Genomic DNA, 27,812 nt, shown 5'->3' on the forward strand with positions numbered 1-27,812 from the left:
GTCCCCTAAAATAAGAAGGATAAGTATAAAGGGCTGTAATTGGATTAGCCAAAAATGGACATACATATCCTCCAATTAAAGGTGACATTCTGCACTTTAATCCTTTGTGCTGGAGTACAGAGCCAAAATAACCCAAATCATGTCACTATCCAATTACTTTCAGACTGTGCTGTATATTACGTTCACCGCATGCCTAATCTTGTAATTAGGAAGCTAAGTTGTTTGCAAATGGTTTTGTGTTTCTGAGGGAAACGATAATGCGGATCAATACCATTTTACTTTTTTTTAGTGTTATACATTCTCATAGCTCTTTATTAATGGCAAAACATTAGCAACTATTTAGAAAAAGACAAAAGCACAACACACACTAACACATCACCACCACGTCAGTGTCACTGTGGTCCTGTGGGGGTCCTGACCATTGAAAAACAGGGTAAAAGAGGGCTAACAAAGTATGGAGAGAAACAGATTGACTACAATCTATAATTGTAGAACTACGAAGTGCACCAATATGGTAAGTGGAGCTGATAAAAAAAGAGTGCAGATACAAGGAGGTGTACTTAATGAAGTGGCCAGGCGCTGTACATATTATAGTTATTATATCACAGTCTTTATACGTTTTAATAGATTGTTATAAGTTACAGTTATAAGTGTGTGTATATTAGGCATTTTACAGTGGCTTCAAACATGGCACAGCCAATCAAATTTCAGAACCAATACCATCCAGTTTATAATTGATATTGTGATGCCACCTCCTTGATTTTAGGCTTGCCATTTTAAGTGCTGCCTAATAGTGTTTGGTTATTGGTCAAGAATTTGCATCCATAGTTGGGACACACAAAAAAGAGCCAGTTGTGCCACCTACAATCAAAAACTATGAAAATAATGATTTTTATTCAATGTTTAAATAGGACTAATGATGCTCTCTGTGTAATGCAACATGCATTTGGTCATATTTGGTTGATATTTTCAGGAGATGTGATAGTTTGACAATTAATCACATTAAATATAAATATTGCCATATTGCCCAGCCATATTTCAAAGCATATTTCAGTTACAGCAGTAGTTGCAACGTGGTATTGTATTTTGTCCATATCTTGCAGCTCTAATGTACAAGAAAAAGGATTGGTAATAAAGTATGAAAAGATGTGAGGCCAGCACTCATTTTTGCCTGAACAGCTGACAGCCATCTTACCCAAATTGAAATGAAAGCACGGACATCAGATGATTTATTAAAAAGCTTCACTAATTGTCTTCCTGTGGAGAAGCAAAGGCCAGCTGAACCTTTAAATGCTTCATTTTAATATTTTGACTTACTTGATGAAGTAAATTGTTTGCAAACAAAGAGACTCACTCACCATCCGCTTTATTAGAAACACCGACCTTGTTCTTCCTCTCTCCGGCCACATTATGAGGTTCATAGACTTTTAAGACTCAGATCAGTTGGTCATTTGCTAACCGTATGATCGCTGCTGAGCAGATATTATTCGAGTGGTGGACACTGGCGGTAGGGCTGTACGATACTGACATAAAATGTGATGTTTGATAAAGCTGTCGTATATCACGATGACGATAAGAAGCGATATGTGTAAAATGTGCCTCTGACTGGATCTGATGCAATTACAGACTTTTTTTTTTTATGTGTAAACAGAAATCTAACTAACCTCTCCGTTAAGCTAAGCAAAATACAGAATTACAAAAGCACCATTCACTATTGTACAAAATAAAAAGAAATGAAATACTAACAGCTACTTAGGTCAGAACTGCAAGTACATTTTCTATGCACTTAAAGGAGAAACAGTCAGCATACCTTAACAGCCTTTTCTATAAAGGCTACAAAGACATCTTTCTGTGTATATGAGGTAATTTGATCTGTTCCGTTATCAAAGCTCTTAACAATGAGTTTATTGCAGAAACTCATATTGCGATAAACATAAAAATAAAATTTTTAATAACAGGCAGGCATGGGGACTTGCCCCTTACCTTTTCTTTCAGAATTAATAGTGGGCATTTTGTTGGCCTGAGAATGCCTAATATGCCACTGTGCAAAACTTCTCTGTATTTGGAGGGCGGGCACAGTTTGTGGTTACTGTCCAGCTTCAAATTACGAAATAAAATTCTTAAATTTCACAGCATGCACGACTGTGAGGAACATCATTCTGTATGGCAATAAAGAGATGTCACAACGAAACAACTACATTAATAAAAGTAATTCTTTGGCCGAAGCTTTCCTGGCTAGATGACTGCTATCATCTAGCGGTGTTTATGCTCAGGCAAAAAACACTTTTAGAGTAATTCTTAGAGTAAAATAGTTGTTGAAAAAAGCGTTTGAGTCAATTACATTTTCACTATAGTTATTTAATATGACATTTGCAACAGGAAGAATACACTTTATACATTGTTTTTCCAAACATATTCAACGAAAGGCAGCTCTGTGGTCAGAAACTGACCTTTGATGAAGGGCTAGAGGACGGCTAACACAAACTCCGCATCAACAGATGGCCTACAGTCTCTAACCGTACACCAGCAAGGTGGAGCTACAAGAGAGGAGTTTCAAATAATGTGGCTGGTGAGTGTATTTAAAAGAATAGTGTTAGAGATAAGTTTTCATCATTCAGTTTTCAGAGCTTTTCTAGTAATACCTTAATCTTATTTATACTAAAAGCTGTATGTATTATTTTTAATTGCCAGTACGAAGACAGATTAGCACTTTCATTGTACTATTTACTGGTAACTGGCCTATTTTGATATGAAATTCCCAATTGACTCATATCGTTTAAAATAACTGTAATATCTACGTCTTCTCTTTCCTGTGTTTTCGTGCCTGCTAGTCATTATTTCTTCTTGAATGTTTCTTCTTGAGCATCATCGAGCCAAGCCTGAAATGACAACCCTCATTTTTCTTTTCAGAGATCAGTAAAGCAGAACCTTAACCGTACGCGTCCAACTGCAGCCCTATGACTCTTCATCTTGTTAAAATCACGGTCGAGAAGCTGGCAGGCTTCAGCTTTAAAGGAGTGCGAATAACAGCTGATTTCCATTGATTTCCTCACTTCACTTAAAGATATTCTCAGTAAAGAGGCAAACATGGAATGTTAAGGCACTCAACAAGCAATTTACGTCTTTCTGTTTTGGTCTGTCCCTTTAAAGGCTAGCAGATAATTGGGATTTTTTTTCCAGTCCTGGACGTCGTTGTTAAATAATACGCTCAAGTGTTTGCATTTTTCCCCCCTTGAAATCATAATACAGCAACTGCCACTGTGAATGGCTCTTGTATTCAGAAAGAATATTCCAAGTCTTTGAGAATAGGATACTTGATATCGCATCAGATTCCACTATTTATAGCGATCTTACTCGCAAAAGCGGATCCAGGATTGGCCTTCGCACTCCGGAGCACTTCACAGAGACCAGCCCCGGGGCTATCCGAGACGCCTTTAAGCTCGAAGATTTCTGCTTCCTTTCTGCTGCGCTGTAAATAACTGTAGGCTCATGTGGTTTCGAAACTCGGCTTTGTAAGCGAGGTCGAATGATAGTCTCTCTCGCCGGAGAAGAAAATGTTTATTCTTAAACTGTCCATCGGCCTTGGCCTGAAAGAACGGTGCCCAAAAGGCCTGTTGTGTTTGCGAGATTTTGTAGCGCAGCGCTGCAAAGAGACAGATGTTTGGAGCTTGGGCTGTTGCTGAGTCAGTCTCCATTAAAGAGCACCTAAATGCTCTAGACTTATTCAGATACACTCAAAGGATGCTGAGAGAGAGAGCGAGATCAATTCAATTCAATTCAAGCTGCTTTATTAGCATGTCAAATAACAGATACATGTGTATTGCCAAAGCTTGGCTTGCAAAGTTTGACATCATGAAAAAAGAATAAAACAACTATGTTGCACTAATTATGCATGTTTTAGCATGACAAAATATAAATATACGAACAGAAAAGTAAAGAATAATAGGCTGATTAGGTATGTTTTTTACTTTTTTGCAGAATTTGAAAACTCTGGCCTGCACATTATGTTACTTTTTCATGACAAATGAAATTGTAACAGAAAGGATTCAAAATTACTCGGAAAAAAATCTGGATATGTTAATGTGCAAATAAAAATTGGTAAAACAATAAGCTTTTAATTAACAATGAGTTAACAACAAATCATTAAACAAATAGATAAAGTAACTTAATATGAGAAAGCTTTTCCCTTTGATTTCTTTAAATGTTTTTTGTGTAAATGTGCAGCTTATAAGCTTTTACAGAAAGCTCAGCATTGATGACTTCAAACAGCTGAAAAACATTGCCAAGCTAGTTTGTGTTCAATGTGAGACCAAATATTCTCTATATGGTTTAAATCTGGACTCCATTAGTAAAAAACATTATATTTTGAGCCCATTTTTTTGCTCAGGAGTGTACGTTAATGTACATAACAGAACGTTTTTTCTTCCCCCTGTAAAGTTACAACACAAGGTTATGTTCCGACAGTGATGATATGATATATACTGCTGTAGAGCTGTAGACCTGCATTCTCTGGAGTGATTGAGCTCCATCCAATACCGTTGGGATGACTTGGAGTAATCCAGAACTGATCATCCAACATCAGTAGCTGACCTCACTAATGCTCTTGTGGCTGAATGCAATCAAATCTTCGCGGCAATGTTCTAACATCTACTGTAAAGCCTTCCCAGAAGAGCAGAGGCTGTTAATACAGCAAAGGGGGACATACTCCCTATTAATACCCTTTATTTCAGAAGAAACACTGGATGATCAGGTGTCAGTGTAGTATTTTATTTATTCCACAAAGCATAATTCTAATATACCATTGATCTAATGATCAGTCCTAGACTGGTAGGCGTGTACAGCACAGCAAAAAGCTTGTAAAATGGCTAGTGCAAGTGGTCACTCAGCCCCTATGGTCTGTTGGTTGGTACAGCAGAAACTTCTGTTACATTTTTGCCATGTTGGCTTTATTAGGCAATTAGTTAATGTAAAATAATGATTTACAGTAACCATAAAATGCAGTTTCCACTTACAGTTGTGGCGTCCATGTTACCTCGGCATTGCAGTCTTTGTGCAGAGATGTGAATTTCACAAAAGGGGGTTCTCATTCCTCCCCTTTCACACCTCATTGCTCGCTGGCAGCTCAACACAGATGTTTAATGTTCTTTTTATCAAACAATCTTAAAGTATTTAAAGAGGAAAATAAATAATTGATAAAAATAAATTAATAAAGGAATATAATGGAATAAACTGTACAAAAAATGTAGGTAGTTACCAGGCTGTCTCACAATTTTGAGTTAATTAATCTTTGAATAGTAAGTTAACAGTACAAGAATCTGTTTATATATAAGTTTATATATAGTTTATAAGTTCAGTACTGACATTTTGAAGTTTTTTATTTAAACATATAAGTTGTGATAAATCTAAATATTTCAACTTCACTTTAAAAGAAATCAAAAAGATCTTTAAAAACTTCATAATAAAAAAATAAAAATATAAGTATTATTATTATTATTTTAAGTGTAAAGCTAAATCTGTTGCATGGGTGTGTGTCCTTGCTTGAAATATCATGCTGTGGGTTGCTGACAGAAAAAGAACCCAGCAATGATGAGGTGCCTTTTAAGTGATGTGAGATTGGCAATTTAAGATTGGTACATATTTGTTTGAGGTTTTGAAAGTAACATAAATGTAATTAGAATTGTGAAATTACTTATTCCTGGAGGTAATACGTAAAGTGATCCCATTACAGTTTGAGAGAGTAAATTGTATTGGAATATTTTTTGAGTAACTTACCCACCCCTGATCAGTGATGGATCAGCTTTTTATTTTGGAGAATAACCATAGTTTTTGTTCTTGGAGCAGATCATGTGTCTAGCTAAAAACTTTGAAAGGCTAATTTTGGACCATATGGTTATGAACTGGTTACCCCTGTGGGGTATATTTGTATATTGCTGCCCCAATCATTTAAATTGGCATGATTGTAAAAATGCACATGCTGCTACAGGCTTTATAATAGTAATACTGAACCTACAAATGTAGGGTATGGGGTTTCAGGGGTCTCATGTACCGACAACTGTTTCCCCCTCACTTTTAAAATGTCTGCTTGATCCAGCAGAACTAGACTCGCTTTGTATATATGTAGCATATTCCTATCTCTCTTAATGCCATAGGTTTAAAAAGATCATAAGATAACACAACTGGGACTTCAATGCCAACTAATGGAGCTATTTTTAGCATATAGGAGTGTGTAGTTTAATAAAACTTTGGGCCTGCTGGTAGGCCCATGGCTTGTTATGGGGTTAAATAGTTTTTAGAATAGTTTTGGGACTGCTGTTCGAACTAAATTAGTAGAATAGTCCATATAGACTTTCTATAATTGGTCAACATCTAATATAGTCTAAAAAATCAAATCTAATATTGTTTTTCTTATACCTGCAGTTGTTCAGTTGTAAAAGTGCTGATGATAATATCATATACTCTGATGTATTGTGATGTAATTAATCTTGATAACAATAACTTTGTCATATTGCCCACTCATATTCCCAACTGCTGTTATCATTCAGTCACTGTGATCAGGTAGCCCACCACAGTACGCTATGTTTGCCCTCTTGTGATTAAAATGTCAATGTGCTGCACGTTGCAGTGTTGGTGTTTCTTGCTTTTTTACTACCTTTTAAGAATTTGAAGATTTGTCACCAACACGATCCTTAAGGACATCAAATAAACACAAGCAGAGAGTGCTAAGAGGGAAAAAAAACCAAATGATGTCGCTCTGTGTGGGTGCATGTGCCAGAAATGCCTCATGATATTTAAGAAATTAATGACTGAAGGTAGCAGGATTATCAGTCGGTGTGGTGAGATAACTGTGCTTGAAGATAATAGCTGTAAAATGGATGAATAATTATGCGTGGAAGGTGTGAGGTAAGATGATTAATCTGGCATAGCTAAATAATATATTTATTATCCTGCTTATAGATGCTTGCACTTGTTAAGGTATTGTTTGTGCTGCATGTTTTTGGAGCAGAAAACATAAAGCATTCTCATTTTCATTTTGCAAGAGCTTGAGGAGCAGCACTGGAGACACTCGTCCTCTCTTCATCTCTCTACCTCTGTTTCCTGCCGATCCCTCCATCTTTTCTTCACCTTTTTGCTTTCATGAGATGAAATTAGCTTTGATAAGTGTGCATTTTTTGAGGATTATCATTGTTTTGCTATGTTACTATGTTACTAAATTACATTTTTAATTTTATAGACGTAAATCTACTATCCCAGTTATAGTGTCATAGACTGAATAAACAAAGACATTCAGATTGGTTTGCTGTGAAATGCTGCATTTTGGAGAAACTAAATGGAGAAACAGAATTGTTCAAAGCAATAGTGATAGGTTACGCCCACCTCTAAAAGCTAAAAAAAAGTTAAAAAGCTAAAACCATGGAATTAGGCAGAAATTTTGAAAGATCGGTGGAATACTCCTTTTACCATTTAAAAAGCATACTTTTGTATATAAGTCTTGAAGGAGAATTTCACTGATTTCTTTATGCTTTTGCATAATTCAATAACTGAGATTAAAACAATGTCATTCAAATCAAGTCAAGTCAAGGTTTATTTATATAGAGATTTTCACAACAGCTGTTGTCACAAAGCAGCTTTACAGAAAATTAAGGTTCAAGTCCCCATAAACCAAAAAAAAACTCAGTAAGAGCAAGAGAAAGAAACCGTGAAAGGAACCTAGATGCAAAAGGGGAACTGGTCCTCCTCTGGTCAACAGCGGATAGCAAAACAAAAACACAACGAGCAATATGAACAGAGAAAAAGAAGAGATTCAATATTGAATATAGAGAAAAAGAAAAAAAAACAACCTGTCATTAAACAAACATATTCAGAGTGGTTTGGTGTGAAATGATTTATTGTAGAGATTTCTTTACAGTGGCCATGTCTAAAACACAAATAAATCCATTTTATTTACTATCCAAAACCATCAGTGACCCTATACATGTCTTTTAAGTTTTTAGATGGAATGTTGATGGTGGTAAAATAGTGGAAAATCTGAAAAAATAAGTTTTCATTTTGAAATATTTTGCCTCACAGCGCCCTGCGTGTTTCCCTCCATCATGAATGGATTTTAAAGCCAAAATCTTCTCAGTCCTATCGCAGAACAATGTCTCAGACATCAGGCAGTGCATTCATAACCATTTCATGTACAACCCCAATTCCACAAAAATTTGGACGCTGTGTAAAATGTAAATAAATGTAAATAAAAACAGAATGCAATGATTTGCAAATCTCATAGACCCATATTTTATTCATAATAGAACATAGGACACATATCAGATGTTAAAAGTGAGACATTTTACTATTTCATGAAAAGCATTAACTCTTTTAGAACTTGATGGCAGCAACACATCTCAAAAAAGTTGGGACAGGGCCATGTCTGCCATTGTGTAGCATTCCCTCTTCTTTTAACAACAGTCTGTAAAAGTCTGGGAAGTGAGGAGACCAATTGCTGGAGTTTTGGGAGAGGAATGTTGTGCCATTCTCGTCTGAGGTAGGATTCTAGCTGCTCAGCAGTCCTGGGTCTTCTTTGCTGGATTTTTCGTTTCATGATGCGCCAAATGTTTTATAATGATGAAAGGTCTGGAGGCAGGCCAGGCCAGTTCAGCATGTGGACTCTTCTTCTGCAAAGCCATGCTGTTGTGATAGATGCAGTATGTGGTTTAGCATTGTCTGGCTGAAAAATGCATGGCCTTCCCTGAAAGAGACATTGTCTGGATGGGAGCATATGTTGTTCTAAAGCCTCTATACTTTTCAGCACTGATAGTGCCTTTCCAGATGTGTAAGCTGCCTACGCCATAGGCAATAATGCAACCCCATACCATTAGAGATTCAGGCTTTTGAACTGTGCACTGGTAACAAGCTGGATGGTCCCTCTCCTCTTGAGTCCACAGGACAAGACATCCGTGGTTTCCAAAAAGAATGCCAAATTTTGATTCATCTGACCACAGAACAGTTTTCCATTTTGCCTCAGTCCATTTAAATGAGCTTTGGCCCAGAGAAGACGGCGGCATTTCTAGATCGTGTTGACACATGGCTTCTTCTTTGCATGATACCGCTTTAACTTGCATTTGTGGATTGCACAGAGAACTGTGTTCACAGACAATTATTTCTGTAAGTGTTCCTGAGCCCACCCTGTACAGAATCATGCCTGTTTTTAATGCAGTGCTGCCAGAGGGCCCGAAGAACACTAATGTCCAGTACTGACCATCGGCCTTATCCCTTGCGTACAGGGATTTCTCCAGATTTTTTTAATCTTTTGATGATACTATGTGCTGTAGATGGTGGGATATCCAAATTTTTCGCAATTTTATGTTGAGGAACATTTTTCTAAAATTGTTGCCCAATTTTTAGATGCAGGTTTTTGCAGATTGGTGAACCTCTGTACATCTTTGCTTCTGAGAGACTCTCCCTCTTTAAAATGCTCTTTTTATACCCAGTCATGTGAGTTAGTTGCAAATTGCTTCTCCAGCTGGTTTTTATTAGTACCACTTACTTTTCTAGCCTTTTGTTGCCTTTTTCGAGATGCGTTGCTGCGATCAAGTTCTAAATTAGTTAATGTTTTTCATGAAATGGTAAGTTGTCCCACTTTCAACATCTGATATGTGTTCTATGTTCTATTATGAATAAAATATGTGAGATTTGCAAATCATTGCATTCTGTTTTTATTTACATTTATTTACATTTTACACAGCGTCCCAACTTTTTGAAATTGGGGTGGTAATAACTTTCTGTGAAGGAGCTTTTAGAGGTGGACATCTGGTTCCTATCACCACCACTGTGAACAATTCTGATTTTATACGTTTCTCTAGAACAGAGCATTTCGCACCAAACCATTGTGAATGACTTTGTTTGCATCTTAACCATTTAATTATGCAGAAATTTTGAAAAATCACTGAAACTCCCCTTTAAGGGCTGTGGCTGGAGGCAGAGTTTGTGTGGCTGTTTTCTTTAAGTTTGCAAAAATATATAAATGTATAGTTTTCAACATTTGCTTATTAAAATCATATAAAAGCATGCAGAGGAGGCTTATGAGATCTCTATCTCTATATGGCACTTTTGTTGAAGAGGAAGAAAGACAAAATGGAAAGAGAGAGAAAGTGAGATCGAGAGAGAGAGAGAAAGAGAGAGAGAGAGGAGTGAGATGGGGTCAGCGCATCTCTGTCCTTTTATTGCTCTCATCTTCCTCCCTGCTATCAATTCCTTTTCCGCATCTTAGATAGCGAAAAAAAGACAGGGATACAAAAGAGCCCAATAGTCCAATAGTTCAGTCTATCTCTAGGAATGTGTGATATAAGTATATGATTGTTATCACAATAAATGACATTACAGTATGCATTCCTGACTAATAGTGCTAAACGATTGGGGAAAATATTTCACTGTGATTTTTCTGACTAATATTGTTGACTGCGATTTAAATTGTGACTGTTTTTATAAATTGAGGTCCAGTGGCCGTGAGCATACATTAAATGCTTAAGAGATCAATTTAAAGAATTTAAATATCAACTGTCAAAACCTTAAGCACTATTTAAACTAAAACTTAATTTGCAATTGCATATTTTTTCACTTTCCACTTGAACTTGAATTGAATTTATTTAATGATAAAAGGGAATAACTGAAATTTGGAGGGAGGAATGTGACTAAAACCCCTCATCCCTCCAGTCGAACACTATAAATTTCCATCCCTACCTTTCATTTCCCATGACAAAGTTTCGCAGTCAACTGTGAGATGCCAGTTCTGCCGTCTGCCTGCTCCCTCTGCCGATACAGTCCAGCCAACATCCAAGTGGAATCTGTTTTAATTGTACTTGCAGCCCTGGCTACTGCAGCCTTGATAGGATGGATGGATGGATGGATGGATGGTTGGATAGATAGATAGATGCACATAAACTTACATATATTAGGCAGAACTAACAATAAATAAAAAAGTAGTCAGAAATAACAATAGACATAAATCCGCCTGCCCAGCTGACTTAAAAGGCCTAGAAACACCTGAGCAACCACTTGGCATAGCATAGCAAAGGCACAGTACCACCTTAGTAACCACTTAGAATAATATAGCAACGGCCTAGCAAAACCTTAGCAACCACCTGGGATACCTTAGCAACCACCTGGGCTAGCAGAGCAATGGCCTAGAAACATCTTGGCAAACACTTAGGACACAACAACAACAATTTAGCAACACCTTATCAAGCGCCTAGGATACCTGAATAGGAGGAGTACAACTGCTTTAACTTTTCAAATGTTTTTAGCTGGCTTTGTCAAGCCAAATTAAAGTTTTTATGTGAACTTTCCCCTTCCTTCTATTCTAATATCTAATTTTCTCAGAAATATCTTCTGAAAAATGAATAGATTGTACACGATGGCCATTTTACTAGAAATCAAATAAAAAAGGCCATGCAAGGCAAAGCAAGTTTATTTGTATAGCACCTTTCATACACCGTGGTCATTTAAAGTGCTTTACAAAGGAGAAAATACAAAGACAATCAAATGGAAAAAATATGTTTATATATATATATATATATATATATACAAAGAAATGACAAGCATGATAGATTTAAAGGAGAAGAAACTAAACATTAAATTAAAAATTAAACTTTTAATTACAGGAGGATAGCAAAGCGCCGTTACGGGAGAAAAATGCATTAGAGAATAAAAGTTTGTTTCTGACTTTTGCATCTTACTGGCTTAGTTTTGTTATAATTGTAATTCTGTCAGAAAATGAATGTGGCATCCAACTTACTTCAATTAATAGCCCACACAATAACTAACAAAGCACTCACTATATTGGTATATTATTACTTACCAACCTGAGGTTGCTGATGTCCTTGTCTTCATTTAGTCATTTTACGCATCCTCCTGCCACAATACACTTTGTGAGTTTATGTGGGATGCTTTGTGCAAGGGCAGTGACCTTGAGACTTTACCTTGCTCAACTGCGAATCAGTGCATTGATGCTTGTTTCATAGTATGGGTTTGTATCCTCATGAGTTTGCTTTGTGTGTATTGACGTCTATAAATGTTTTAGACTGTTGTATGAGTGGTGTGTGGGTGGGCTAGGGGGGTGGGCTTCGGGTGTTAGTGTGCAGTAGCAGACCAAAAGGACAGATGGGGCCTCTCTGTCAATCTCCTATACAAACAGAAGATACTTCAGTGAATACAAACACAGAGCTTTACAACAGTATATAACTCAGTACCCCATGCACTCCATTATTGAACCCTTCTTCAAGCAAAGGATCTCCTATAGCATCAGCACTGACAGCCTCTTTCCTACCAGAAATTAATATATGAGTTTTTGTTGTCTCATCTAAGTCAAAGGTAAATGCCATGCAGTTCTGTGTGACATTTACCTTTTGCATGAATTTGCCACCCGAGGCTATAGAAAACATTAGCGTTAGCATTAGCATCCATTAGTTTGGAAGTCACGCCAACACCTAGCCACAGTCTGAAAAAGTTGTGTTGACTCCTTGTGTATTTTACTGAGTTATCAAGCCTGCTGATGAAGTGCATTGCTGTGAAAAACTATTCAACCCCTCCTGATTTCCTCAATTTTTGTGTATTTGTCGCACTAGATGGCCTCAGATCCTCACACAACATGCACAGCTTTTAATAGGGGTGGGAATCTTTAGGCACCTCACGATTCGATTCAATTATGATTCAGAGGGCTGCGATGCAATTATAAAACGATTATCGATGCATCTTTTTTCTCTATACAGGATTTCTATCTTCCTACTGTCTAAAAACTTGGTAGTTTTAAAGCAAAGTATTTGTAATGATCCATAATGTAAATGTATTATGGATCATTACAAATACTTTGCTTTAAATATCTAAAATATCTTTTATTAATAAATCAAATGGAAGTGATGTGGCAAGTGAACTAGAAGGCTCTCATTCAGAGACGCTGCTGCCACTCATCTGCGATAAAATGCGCTGTTACCCTGAAATAAGATCCAGTGGTAATGGGTGTCCACGCAGCGCGTTACAGCCATCCTTCCCGTTTTCTTTAGTCATTTTATATTTTCGGTTTTGGTCTCGTTGGGGACGGGGGGGGGGTATTTTCGAGACTGGACGCTGAATCTTGGCTCCAAAGTGTGCAGCATAGCGCGAAAGCCCTGGTTCTCAACGACTGAGAACAGACAGCAGCCAGCAGGTCACACAGACCCGAAGTCTGGCCTCGTCAGTAGCGAACGAAAAAATAGAGATTAAGATGAACATTGGGAAGACTTATTCGCATTTATAAGCAGTGTGGTTGGTTAAATCTGCAACGAGAGACTGTCTTTCTCTAAAAAGTTGCGAAAACTCGCTTCTCTTTCGAATTTTCCCGTTCCACCTTAAATGGTGCAGCAGTTACATTCGGTGCCTAAGGCAGAATTTAAGGTGGAACGGGAAAATCAGAACGAGAAGCTGGCGAATGAGAAGCGACTTCAGCCTCGTAAAACAGCCGGATGCTGAGACATTTTACAAAAAACTCTTCTAGTTTTGAAGGAAGGTTTTCTGGTGGAGACGGGAGGAAAGCGGCTATAGCTAAAGCTTAAAGCAGAGCGGAGTAAATCTGCGCTCTCGTTTATATTTTTAGCCCATACTAGGACATTAACACACACTGAGACATACTGGACATTAAATGTTGTGGCTCCCAAGGTGGTTTGATTTTTGTTGAAAGGACAAAATGTCTCTTTTTAACATTCGTGTTGTGACTCCTGACCTAACCCTCAGAGGGAGCCGGTCGGGTTTCTCACTCATCCAGTTGTGTTTTTGTTACGTGCCACCACAGACTGTCCGGGCGCTGCACTTACCTACTTCCAGTTCCGCCTTTTGCGTTCCTTCAACATTACGTTATAAATTAAATATTTAGAAAATCGTTTTTTGACATTTGTGAATCGATTCAGAATCGTTCACGTCCGCATCGCGATGCATCTAAGAATCGAGTTTTTCCCGCACCCCTAGCTTTTAAATTTCATTTCATTTACTAAAAGAAAAAAAAAATTAAATCACCAGTTTCCCCAATGTGAAAAAGTGATTGTCCCCTGGTTGTGCCATCTTTAGCAGCAAGAATTGCAACCAAATGCTTCCTGTAACCGGAGATCAGTCTTTCACATCGCTGTGGAGGTATTATGGCCCACTGCATTGGAAGGCGTTAAACATGAGCTGTTCATTTAAGGTCCTGCCACACCATTGCAGTGAGGTTCAAGTCAGGACTTTGACTAGGCCACTCCAAAACCTCTTGGAGGAATTTGGTGGGCCAGCCATACTGAGAAGACTCACCACTGAGTTTTTTTCCATGTGGAAAATAGTGGCTCTCACTGTGGTTTGCTTAGCTTTGTAATCCTTTTGAGGCTTATATACTTTTTAAATAACTTTCTTTCTCATCTCTTTCAGATTTTCGATTACATGTAGTGTGCTGCTTGTTGAGACCAAATCTGCATAAACAGAACAAATCAGGAGGGGCAAAATCTTTTTCCCAACATTGTATGTGTTTAAGGGTGTGTTTACACTTGGAAGGGTGGGTTTGACTAAAAGGAGTCCTGGTGTGATTACTCTGTTAGTGTGGTTAATTAGAATAAGTGTGAATGCCATTCAGACTCTGGTGTGAACCGAATAAGTGGGCCAAAACTCCCAAGGAGTTTTTAATGAACTCTAATGTGGTTTATGGGAAGTATGAATGCAAAAGAAGATCAAAGACATCCAAATAAACCAAATACAGAATGAAGAGTTGTCTTCTGTCTGCAGGCTTTCTTTGAGTTCGTGCATGGATTAGGCTTGTGAGATTGCATGCAACATACTATTGTTTGATCGGGCTTCATGGCCACTATGAACTGATAATGGTACTGTTGAAGAAAAAGCCATTTTGCCGTCTGAGTCTCTCAAAAGGTTGAGCTGGATTGACATTAAAATCTGAAGTTCGAATCTGACTGTTCATATGGTTGCATTGGTGTGTATCGGATTTCAGTTCCACATATGAAAGACACCCAAGTTCAACTGAACCTGTCAGATGTTTTTTAATGTGTTTTTATGAAGAAAAAGATCAGGTTTGTGTCACTTTTACCAGCAGTGTGAACGCAACAAGAGTGGCTCAATTCGTAATTGAAAACATCATGTTCAGTGTGCGATTTTTTTTTTAAGTTCCGCACTGCCAAATATGAAGAAAGAGATCAAATTTGGGTCACCTTTACAGACAGTGAATATAGCCAAAGAGGGCCAAATCAAAAACAGAAGTTACTGTTCACACTGTCACACAAAAGACAAATCTGTGTCACATATGAGGAAGAAGAGCGGATTTGGTCCACTTTTACGTGCAGTGTAAACACAGCCAAGAGGCCCAAATCAGATTCATTGTTTTTTTTACTGTTCACACTGTCACACAAGAAACAAGTCTGTGTCACACATGAAAAAAGAGAGGATTTGGGTCACTTTACATGCAGTGTGAACATAGCCAAAGAGGCCCAAATCGAAACTGAAAACACCAGATCCAGTCTGTTTTTTACTGTTCACAAAGTCACACAGAAGACAAATCTGTGTCACATGAAGAAAGAGATTGGATTTGAGCCACTTTTACCTGCAGTGTGAATGTAGCCTTAGTCACAGAATGTGTCGAATCACAAATTCCATTTCAATTAGACTACGGTCCTCATTTGTATTTCTATCACAGCTCCTCACAGCAAACTGTAGTCGAGCTTCCCTCTCTGGTGTCCTCTCACACCCAGCTCTCAGAAGCGGAGTCGAGAAGCAGAGCTCTACTGAGTTGAGTAGCTCATATCCCTCTCTCCTTTTCCATCTGGCGTTGATAAGTAAGCTATTTACCCCACTAGCGTTAGCGAGCACACTCCCGCACCACTCTACGATCAGGGTGAATAATGTGCTGATTAAAGGAACGGACCGCCGCTCATATTGAGTTTTTTTTTCAGCTGTACGGCGCAGAGCAGTTAGCCGTTAGCTCAGTGGTGCGTAACTGTGGAGAAGGGGGAGGAAAGGCAGTTCATTTTCGCCATTGGAAATCGAGGTTAAGATAGCACCGTGGCACAAAACACACTCCACCCCTCGCTAAAGCACTTCTCTCAATGCAGGGGCTCAGTGCGCAAGAATTACTTTCAAATGCTTTTAAGGGCTTTTTCACTGGAAAGAGATGTTTTGAAATGAATAAATGTACAACTGAACTATGCTCTGGGTTTGTGAGAGGTTTGAATTCGTTTCAGTGGTTTGCACCTGAAGGCTAATGGGCTAGTTAACAAGTTTGCACCTCTTACATGCATCATCTGATGCTTAAGCCAAAATTTAGATTTTCGAATGAAAGTGTTGCACACAAAGTCAGCAGGTAGTTGACTTGAGGCATTGTTTGATTAGTTAGAGTCTATGGACATACCATATCAGCAATGTCAGAACAAAGTCACATATCTCCAAAGTAGTAGCTTTACAACAGAAGGAAAAAATCATAGCTGGTAATGAAAGCCACTGTAACAAGATATTTTTCTAAGTAATTTTGGACTTTCTGTCCATTCATTGTGAAATTTTGACACAATGCAAAAAATGTTTAAAGTAAAACATGGCCTCATTAAAATATCATCACGGCTGTGGCCAGGCCTGTCACAATTATTACATAGTCTTGAATTATTTAGGCACAGCCTTATGTTTATGTTGCAGCAACAAGTTCTGACTTATGACTGGTGCTATAACACCTTTAGAGGGCAGCAGTGAGTAATGTTTGTTTATTTGAGCTTGAACTGTTTCTGTAGTCAGAGCTAGTAAATACTGACAGCTAGAAAGCAAGATAGCTAATCATCCAGTTTGGGCAATTTAGATTGACACTTTAATACATACATACAATATTTACATACAATGAACAAAAAAAGACAGGTTGTTAATCGCATTTTTAGATGCAAAGTCCCTCATGGACCTGGCCTGTAACTCACTCACTCACTCACACACAATTAACAAGATTGTCCACAAGCTGCTGATACTCTTGTAATTGCTTGTTGGTTTTACTTTTTATTTTAGTAATAGCTTCTGTTAATGCTAACCCTGGACAAGCCTTTGAATATTAAGCAATGGTATTCCTTTAACTGTTTGCAACTAATTTGAACTAATTATTTTATTTTTTTTAACTTAGAGATACCACTTTTTCCTTTCTGACTCTGATAACTGATCCTCAAACATCTCAAATAACTCTGTCTAAGTACTCAATGGAGGCCTATAAACCTTAATATTCATTAGTTTTTATTTATTTTAGTAAAAGCAGTGTTTTGTGCATGTGTGTGTGTGTGTGTGTGAGTGTGTGATATTGCTAGCCTCTTGGTTCTGGCGCGATGCAAGTTTAACCAATTGTTTTATCTGTTTTACTTGTGTACCTGTATCTCTTCGTTTCTTTACTGTCTTATAATTTTTATGTTACTATTAACGTCTTCTTTTAATTGTCTTATACTTGTTTGATTCTTTGTCTTGCTGCTTTCTTGTTGTATGTGTGTACGCTGTAATTGAGGTTACTCCCTCAGAGTTTCAACCTGTCTTACGCTCACCGCACTTCATATGTAGGTTATAGTGGAGGGCTGGGCAATATCCTTCTAATTGCTACTGTGGTAAATTACATCACAATATGTCACAATTTATCACAATATCATTTTCTATAGATATCATGAATATCGTTAGTACTTCTAGAATACTGACTGACTGCATGTCATTGGAGTTAGAGCAGTGCAGGATGTTAAATGATTAATAAAAATCTCTGTATTCATAGTTTTCAGTAATATTTTCAAATGTGGCATTACTGGTTCTTTTTTGCCTGTTTTCAAAAAAAAACATTCTGGCAGAATGTTAACTATGGATTATCAGCCCAGAAATTGTGGTGGCACGTCCCTTTATATTCCTAACAACCATATGTAAATAAGATGAGATCCAATGAGAAGGTTCTTCAGTTCATCAAAAACAAAGAGAGGTCAGAAGCGCCACACAGGACCTTCAAACATGACATACGGTACAACATCGTAGGCAGCGGACGTTTAATTACAGCTGGTCAGGCTGTGTGCTGCGTGCTGACAGTGGCCAGCTGCCTCAGTGCGATGAGCGCTCAGGCCTTGATGTCAGGGGAAGCGGGGAAAAGTGCAGAGTCACCTCATCGCTTCTTTGTTCTCTGAGCTAACGGCGGCGATATGGGAGCTGGCGGAGCTCTCAGCAGACTCTCAGACTTAATCAGCCTCTTGTCGTTGTCCTGTTCCAACCAAGCAAAAATCTGCAGAGCTGTCTCTCACAGCAGTGTCCCGCTGAGGAGCGCTCTCTGTATCTTCAACTTCACGCTCCTTTTAAAGATTGTCTCTCTCTCTTTCTCACAGGCCGAGGGAATAGACCCTCTTTGCCTTCAAACTTTGTTACTTCTGACTCTGTATCTCTCTTTTGTGCTGTACTTGCTGTTATTGTTGTTGTTGAGGGACAAATGGGCAACTAATTAAAGGCTAAGAGGGTGAATATTTCTGTCCAGTGATGGCAGTTCATTAGGGCTGCAACTACCGAATATTTTAATTTTGCAAATAGTCTATTAAATATTATCTTGACTATTTGAGTATTCTATAAGAATAAGAAAAACTCAAGATTGGTGCTGATCGTTTGCAAACTATGGTGTTGAAACAATGCAGTTTCAGTAGATGGCATAAAAAATAGAATATCTGTTCTCCTTGATGCACACTGTCACATTTCAGTGGTCTCAGTTATAGATTAAGGTTATTTGAATTACGTTGTTTGAGTATTTTCTCAGATTTGTTTACTGAATTTTCTTTTTGTTCACCAGTTTTAATGATTGTAATACTTTAAATGGCCCATATCATATTTATTTATGTATCAGAAACAGTCATAATTCATTTTACCTGACCATTTTCCAAATCTCTCTTTGTCCCTTACAATTAAAGAGCTGTTTTTGTTTCTGCCCCTTTAATACTGGGATATGTTAATGAGCTCTGTATAATTGGCTGATTAGTTTTTCCATATATGGACAGTATGACTAGGGATTTAAACATGTTTAGGGTTTAATGATGTTTACACAATAAAGCAAATGTTTATTTTAAAAAACTGAAAATGAGGTTTTCTATGGTATGGGCCCTTTAAGACTCCAGTGTTTCTTGCATCTGAAAAGCGCATGTGAATATTGGAAAAAGCGTGTTAAATTCCCACTGCGGGGCTTGTCGTGTTTTGCTGTCCTGCCGAGTAAACCAAACCAGCCTCAGGTGTTCACTGCAGAGGGAGGTTAATAGCGTTCTCTCCTGCCTCTCCTTCTTTTTGTCCTTTTCTATTTCTGTCTCTACCCTTCTCTCTCTCTCCGTGTGCTATCTTTACACCAAGTTAGAGCGCATCCGTTAGCTGGAGCACCTGAGGAAATGCTGATTGATTCTTTTGGCACATTCCCACAGATGTTTGTGGAGTGTGTCTTCAGACCCAGTCACGCTTGCATTTGCCAGCGAATTTTCGCAATGGAATTCACTTTGATTAGCGATTTCGGGTTGCAGGCTTTTGGGGACAATGAAATTTGTGTGGCACACAAATTTGCATCCTCTACCAATAGCACTGTGGCTTTGGCTGTGATTACCTCTGAAAGGACGGGGCTTCGTATAGCACCAGTGAACCAGAGCTGTTTTACCCGTTGTGTCAAAAACATGACTGCAAAACACTAGAGGGCGCCTGTAAGCGACTCCTCAATGAATGGGGGCGAATTGAGCTAAACGGCTAAAAATAGAAAATTTAACTGTTTCTAATCATTTATGCTGGACATTCCTTTAATATTGGAAAGTAGAAAGATTTATTAAGTATTAAACTAAAAAATGAAAAAAATGTAACTGTTTATTTCTTTATTCTACAGAATTGGGTTTTGGGCAGCAGAATACTAAAAATTACTGCTACTAAGTGTTGATTGATTAACATTACTGCTACTGAGTTCTGAATAATTTGCATTAGCACCACTGAGTGCTGACTGGTTAGCATTATTGCTACTGAGTGCTGACTGGTTAGCATTACCGCTACTCAGTGCTAATCGGTTAGCATTTTTGCTACTGAGTACTGATAGGTTGGGATTACTGCTACAGAGTGCTGATTGGTTAACATTACTGCTACTGAGTACTTATTGGTTAACATTACTGCTACTGAGTGCTGCCTGGTTAACATTACTGCTACTGAGTGCTAATGGGTTAGCATCACTGCTACTAAGTACTGATTGGTTAACATCACTGCTCCTGATTGCTGACTGGTTGGCATTACTGCTACTGAATGCTGATTGGTTAGCATTACTGCTATTGAGTGCTGATGGGTTGGCATTACTGCCACCGCCAACCAATGCCAACCATCTGGATGACCATCTAACAACACCCAAGGAACAACCAGTGATACCATAGCAACCATTTAGCAGTACCCTAGCCACCACCTGGGATGACATAACAACCACCTAACAATACCCTAGCAACCATCTGGAACACCATAGCAACCCCAGCAACAATAAGATACCATAATAACCACCTAGCAAACCCCTGGAACAAGTAACCACCTAGCAACCATCTGGAACACCATTTCAGCCCCCACTTGGTAATTCCTTTGCAACAGCCTAACAACCACCTAATAGCTGCATAGCAACAGCTGCCTAGCAATACTGCTTAAGCTGATCAATCACCCCAAATTTTGTACTTTTCTATTAATGACTGAGCAATTTATTCATGACAATTAATTTTTATTTATGATCATTAATGACCAGGGATTTTATTTCTAATTAATGATAAGTAATGATTGTCTTTTCTGTTTTTCAGAGCCTGGCTCGGGATCTGGGGATGAAGGTAAAGATGATTACACACGCGCACACACACACACACACACACACACACACACATACTCACACACACACACATCTATTGTTCATTAAATATATGCTTTCAATCGCACACCGGCACACATAGCGCCTTTTTGTCCTTTCTGTTTCCCATACTCTCTCTCTCTCTCTGTCTCTCTCTCCCTCTCTACCCACACACACACACACTCTATCTATTGATCACTAAATATATGCTTAAACACACACGCACATCCCTCTTTCTTCTTCTCTTGCTCTTTCTCTCTCTCTTGCACAGACACATCTATTGTTCATTAAGCATATGCATATGTCCATGTGTCCCCTTCTAATAAATGGGTTTGACTTTTTCAGCCACACCCACTGCTAACAGAATGAGTCATACTGAAGAGTTCAGTGACTTTAAATGTGGCACTGTCATACGATACCACCTTTCAAACAAGTCACATTGTCCAATCTCTGGCCTGTTAGAGCTGCCCTAGTCAACCGTAAATGTCGGCATTGTAAAATGGAAATGTCTTATAGCAACAACAGCTCATCCGCATAGCAGTAGGCCACACAAGCTGACATGAGTGGAAGGCTGAAGTGTATAGAGAGTTAAAATCATCTGTCCAGAGAGTTACAGCTCTCACTGTCGAGTTCCAGACTACCTATCAGGACACAAACTGTTCATCTGGAGCTTCATGGTTTCAGTGGCCGACTCAGACTTGCACCTGAGAGGCTCGAGAATTGACTCACAATGGCACCTCAGAGACTCAACACGAACCTCAAAGACTCAAGATTCTTGACTCATATCCCAGAGATCTGAGACTTGACTCAGATTTGCACCTCAGAGAACCAACATAGACTCTCACCTCAGGAACTTGATTTACACTCGCACTTCAGAGACTCAACCCGGACTCGCACCTCAGAGACTCAACCCGGACTCACACCTCAAAGACTCGACTCAGACTTGCACCTCAGAGACTTGAAACTTGACTTGGACTCGCATAACAGAGATTCAGCTTGGACTCACACCGCAGAGACTCGAGGCTCGACTTCGACTTGCACTGAAGAGACTTGTGACATGACTCAGACTTGCACCTCAGAAACTCAACTTGAACTCACACCTCAGAGGCTCGAGACTCAACTTGCACTCAGACTCGCACCTCAGAGACTCGACTCAGACTTGCATCTCAGGAACTCACACCGGGACACCAAAGACTCAAGACTCGACTTTAGATTTTCAGACTTGGACTTGCACCTCTCACACACACCACTTCTCCTTTTTTGTCTTTCTTTCTCATAAACACACATTCACACACCCATGCATAATCACAGTCCATCCCCAGCTGTCTGGCCTCCTGTGCCCCTCGCCCACAAATGAAATTCAATTACTTGATGCTCAGCCATTGGTGAGAAAAAGAGATTATTGCACACTCACACATCATGTGTGACGAGTGAGTGACAGCATATCCTACATCGCTCCACATGGAAATGAGGCTCATCTGAAACCTTTTCCCTCTCTTCCTCTCTCTCTCCCTCTCTCTGTCCACCTGGAAGCTTCAACAGCTACTATATTAATATTCTTTTTCTACATGAATAATGTTTCTTGGTCTGTGATCGTTTTTCATCCTCTGTTTCTGTTGTTATCCATCATGAGCGAGAGGTCGTCTTTCCCTTCAACTTTCAAGAGTGCGAAACTTTTTGATATGAAGAAAAGAGGAAGTTTGTTTGAGACAAGGAAGATGGTAAACAAACAGAAGTCAACTCAGCGTTGATCACATTAATGAGTCTGGACTAAGCCTGAGTGATATAATGATAGTGTTTAAAATCTGACATTTTTTGGATAACAGTAGTGCTTTGGGCTTGTGTTATTTTGCTAAAATGATAGTTCTGTCCCTCAACTTGAACAGCTGCTGCTTCAGTACACTAGGGCTGTGTCTTGTTCACACACTGGTTCCATATGTGGTGAATCAGCACATAGTAAACAGGAATTTGGGCACTGACTAGGTCCCTAGAGGTGGGAACATTGGGACACTGATGACGGATGTGAAAATAGTACACAACGACACAGTACCAGCAACATCGAATGTGCAGCTCATCCGCTGTGCTGCGATTAGCCATACTGTTATTTTTAGGATGGAATATTCCAGTCATTTCATGAGCACTCTCATTTTGTGTACACTGAGACCAGATACAGCCATGTGTCAGTCACACAGCCATGTTTAATAAAATTAAGCCTTTCTCCAGGCGATTAACATTGCTAACATAAATGCTAATTTCTGTTAGCATCGCTAGCACCAAGCTAACAATAGTTCACATAAACAATTGATAGCAGGTGTAGCTAAAACACAGGCAGCTGATGACAATTTATAGCAGGTGTAGCTAAAACACAGAAGAATATAAGTGGCCTAGTTAGCCTGTTAGCAGGTCAGGCCACTTTAATGTAATGGTTTGTTCATAAAATAAATAAATAAATTTTAGTACTTGTATAATATGGTGTGTTCTATTATGCTAAATATAGCATATGATTATTTATGGGTAGTGGTGAACATTAACATCAAAGGGTATAAGTAAATTTAAATTAGGAACAATTGCATCTGGTTAGCTAAGTAGCCAACAGGTTGCTGTGAACATTTCAGTTAGTAGAAAACTGACAATGAATGATAACCTGTGATAAAATCTCTCACTAGATTAAACTTTGTCAGTGCGCTCCTAGAAAAGATGGTTCTTCAAGCGTTCTTTACTAAAGACAATGGTTTTATATAGAACCACGAACATGTAAAGAACCATATGCATGCTTAAAGGGTTCTTTGCATTGTGAACTGGTTCTTTAGATTGATGCAGAATGTCACATTGTTTAGATTGATGCAGAATGTCACATTGCTTGACATTGTTGCAATAGCAGAACCCTGTATAGAAATATAGAGCCCTTTTCAGAAAAGTTCTATATAGAACCATCTATAGCACATTCTCCTTCAATCTGAAGAACGTTTTCATGATTCAAAGAACACTTTAGAACCCTTTCTTCCTGATTCTATATAGAACCTTTTTGTTTTACTAAAGAATCCTTAAAGAACCATCTCTTTTAAGTGTATAGGTCTTTTACTTACCAAACGGGGGGAGAAGAAGTGTAGCACTCACTAGCTTCAATTAAACAGACAGGGAGAGTGAAGATGAAAAAGAGGGAGAGGAAAAGGATAAGCGAGCAGGAAAAGGGAGCGGTAAAGAGACAAAGAATTTGAAACAAGAAAAAGAAAGAACATGAGAGAAAAATGAGAGGGAACAAGAGAATGATAAAAAAGTGAAGGAAAGAGAGAAAATAAAATGAATGAGAGAATGAAAGAGAGACAGAACAACTGGAAGAGCTAGAAGGGACGGCGATAAGGGGGGGGGGGTGATATTTGCTGTGAAGGTAGGGAGGGGGAGATGATTAAAGAGAGAGAGGGAGAAGGAGGTGGCGATGGTGAGAAATGGCAACCGAGCATGCAGACGAAAAGAAAGCGATAGAGAATTAGGTAAAGCACAGCAGCATTGTGGTGTGATAAAAATCAAATGTATTTTAATGGTGGGAGATAAATCATAAGGGACTCTTCTCAGCCACAGAGGCCTTTAGAGCTCTTATGAAGGAACACGCTGGGGAACCGGAGGGCACCATGCACTCATTCACACGCTCACACACTCATACCAGGACTGTCACTATCGATTATGTTCAGAATCAAGTAATCTGTAATTATTTTAGCAATGAGTTTTCAAAAATAGGCCAAACAATGCATGGGTAGCTTTTCAAAGACGCCTAAATACTTTATTGAAAAATGATAAGCAAAGATGAGATGCACAATCAATATGCACAACCATCATTCAGACCATCAGTGCTGTTCCACTTGTTAATTCTAATCACGAAATCATGTTTAATCAAGCAATACTTTTGATTGCAGACTGTTGTGTAACATGGAAATTTAGATGCTACATCTACCTCTAACTCCTGCTGCTATACTGAAAACCTCCAAAGACTAGCAATTTTAGTGGCACATTTTTAAAGCCTTATTCCAACAAGCTTCACTTGTAATAATGCTTTTTGGGGTGAAAAGAGATCAAAGTTGCCAAAAGCAGCCTTCATGCATATTAGAATAAGCCTTTGTGAATGTTTATTTAGGCTTATGTCTGTCATCATTAAAAGACTAGTTTAAAATTGACTTGTTTTTCGACTTCCACCCCAAATGCAATCGATCAGACAAAACATTTGGTGATATTTGGTGTCCAAATTCTGCTTCTTTAGTTTAGAACTGGAGCTGCTAGAGCTAACAAACACTGAAAGGCAATAGTCACCCAAACTGTTTCCTTAAATACATGCCAAAATCTTCACATGTTCGCTACATAAAGCTACATTTTAAAAAGTGATTTAGTAAAATGGCATGGACAGATCTTATTTATGTATTGAAACTACATTATCATCCACATAACGCCCTACTTTCCAGTACTATTCTGCCTTCAAACCCTGGGAGGCTGAAGTTCATAGTGAGCCATGCTATGATCTAAACCACATCGACTTGTCTGCATGACCTGAATTAAGACCCGGGTGCAAGAAATTTTGGGAAGTATTTATGGAAACAGTTTGGGTGATAATTGACTTCCAGTGTTAGCGTCACTAGCCTAGCAGCTCCAGTTCTAAACTAAAAAAGCAAAATTTGGACACCAAACACATCTTGGCTGATCGACGTCATTTTGGGGTAAACTGATTTTTTGCTGAACTATTCCTTTAAAATGCTTACATACTTACGTACTACAAATCCTACCTTTTAGTAAAGTGCTCTCCATTTTTTGGTCCACATCGTTATTATTATCGCATTACACTTTCCGTCCACTTAAAAGTCAATCTGAATTGAAAGGGACCTTTTTCCGCTTCTTAGTTCACGTTCCTGCACGATTAAGCACAATTCATCATATATCATTAAAAAGATTCAATTCTTGTTTTTCCATAATCTAAAACTTAATAACTTTTGCCTGCCTCGAAAACATCTTCTGATTTTTGCTTATGTCACCATGCACCAGCAAATGGGGAGAATTATTTAACAAGAATTCCACTGATTGTTCAAAATTTCAGAGAGCTTTGGTGTGAGATGATTTATTGTGCAAAAATTACTGAGATTTCTTTACAGTGGCGTTGATAGGAACATTTTATTCACTATCCAAAACCATCAGTGAATCTACACATATCTTCTGAGCTTCTACATGGGATGTTGCTGATGATAACATAGTGATAAATTGAAAAGTTTTGTTTGTGGACTATTTTGCCTCTCAGCATCCTGCATGTATCCCTCCACAATGAATGGATTTTAAGGCCAAAATCTTCTCAAAACTATCATAAATCAATGTGTCAGACATCAGGCAATGTATTCATAACCATGTATTAATTTTTAGGGAGGGAGCTTTTAGAAGTGGACGTCTGGTTCCTATCACCACCACTGTAAACAATTCCGACTTTCGTTTCTCTAGAACGGAGCATTTCACATCAAACCACTCTCAATGACTTCGAAAATGGGTGTAATTCCCCTTCAACCAATTATATGTTTCTCCTCCTCCCATCACCTTCACCTAGCTCTGAGACAAATGCTCAGCTAGCTCAGAGACTCTCCGTAATAATTTGCTTCTCTCGGAAGTGGGGCTGTACGATAAATCATATTTTTATTGCTATCACAATATATAGATTTGCACTTAAAACAATCTGTTTTATTGACCCATTTAATAGACCTTTGTTTCACATATATGTATATACATGTATGTCTAGCATAGGCTATAGGCTAGGCTTCATGCTTTTTTCATAAAGGAGAAAAGACGTGCGTTCTTATTGCACATCGTTGCCCTTATGTGTTGTGCATATAACAATAAACAAGTGTTTAATTTGTCTTTAAACTGTGTTGTCATTGTCATTTAAAAACCAACAAAATGCCTAATAATATTCTACCAATAAAGCTTATTAATATAGTACCAAAATCAGGATAAATTAAGTAATTTCCAAAAATATAAATTGGCGCTAATACCACATTTTGCGGTGTTGAGCCATCTTAAATCACCGCAGGGGAAATTCTTTCACTGCGACAGCCCTACATCGCATTTTATGTCAATATCATACAGCCCGACTTGGAAGTGAGCCACAATACAGAAGAAAAATGTGTAAAGATTTCCAGTTTACACTGGCTTAAACATAAACCCTTACCTTGTCATTTCCCTCACTGGCCATTTCATGAGCTCTACCTGCCTTATCGGTCCACTATGTAGGTGCACAAATATAACCACTAGGTTCAAAATGGACCCCTTCCCCTAATTATCCATCCAGGAACGTCTCTGTGGTCAGAAACTGACCATTGATGAAGGTCTTGAGGATGACTAAAAAACAAACTGTGCGTCAACAGATGGGAATGTTCACATGTATTTCTGCAGGAGAGGGTATTGATGTTCCTTGTTTCACAGTCCTTGGAGGAAAAATCACACACTCTTGACACATCTACAAGTTCATGCTGAGGTCAGAATTCGCATTTTTTATTTGTCTAGGCTTCTGCCTTCAAATTGCTGCAGGCAAAACAGCAGAAATGAAATGCAAAGCTTTAGATATTTATATATTTATTTATATATATACAACCTTCACTCCAGGGCTGGTTTATGGTCCATCATTCGACAAGCCTGACCAGACAAAGCACCACAGGAACCTGAGCGTTCTGCTGTCGGCCCACAATGGATATACAGCGCTGCACTCAGGCTCTATAAAGGTTTAAACATCTGCCGTACTGTTCGGTGTCCAGATGACAGCTGTATTTATTGCTGTGACCGAGAGCGTGTCGGAAAGACCGTAAACCAAACTTAATGAACGAAAGAACAACAGAACAGTATTCTAAACCCTACGCAAAAGCACTTAAAGGAATAGCTTGGCAAAAATTATTTACCCCCTTATCTCAAACGTGATCAGCCAAGACCGAAGTTAGACTTTTTTGCTTTGCACTGA

The 27,812-nt window shown here is 38.5% G+C and overlaps 1 protein-coding gene across 2 annotated transcripts in view; it reads left to right on the forward strand.

The window, feature by feature from the left end:
* The window catches only part of tmeff2a (transmembrane protein with EGF-like and two follistatin-like domains 2a), a 134,556-nt gene that overhangs the window by 43,684 nt on the left and 63,060 nt on the right, over window positions 1-27,812 (forward strand). For both annotated transcript variants that reach the window (XM_036561931.1, XM_036561932.1), the window contains exon 4: window positions 20,796-20,822. In XM_036561931.1, coding sequence (XP_036417824.1) covers window positions 20,796-20,822 — 27 coding nt within the window. The remainder of the gene's footprint in view (window positions 1-20,795; window positions 20,823-27,812) is intronic.

Source organism: Colossoma macropomum, unplaced genomic scaffold, assembly GCF_904425465.1.
Source record: "Colossoma macropomum unplaced genomic scaffold, Colossoma_macropomum, whole genome shotgun sequence".
In the NCBI taxonomy this organism is placed as follows: Eukaryota; Metazoa; Chordata; class Actinopteri; order Characiformes; family Serrasalmidae; genus Colossoma; species Colossoma macropomum.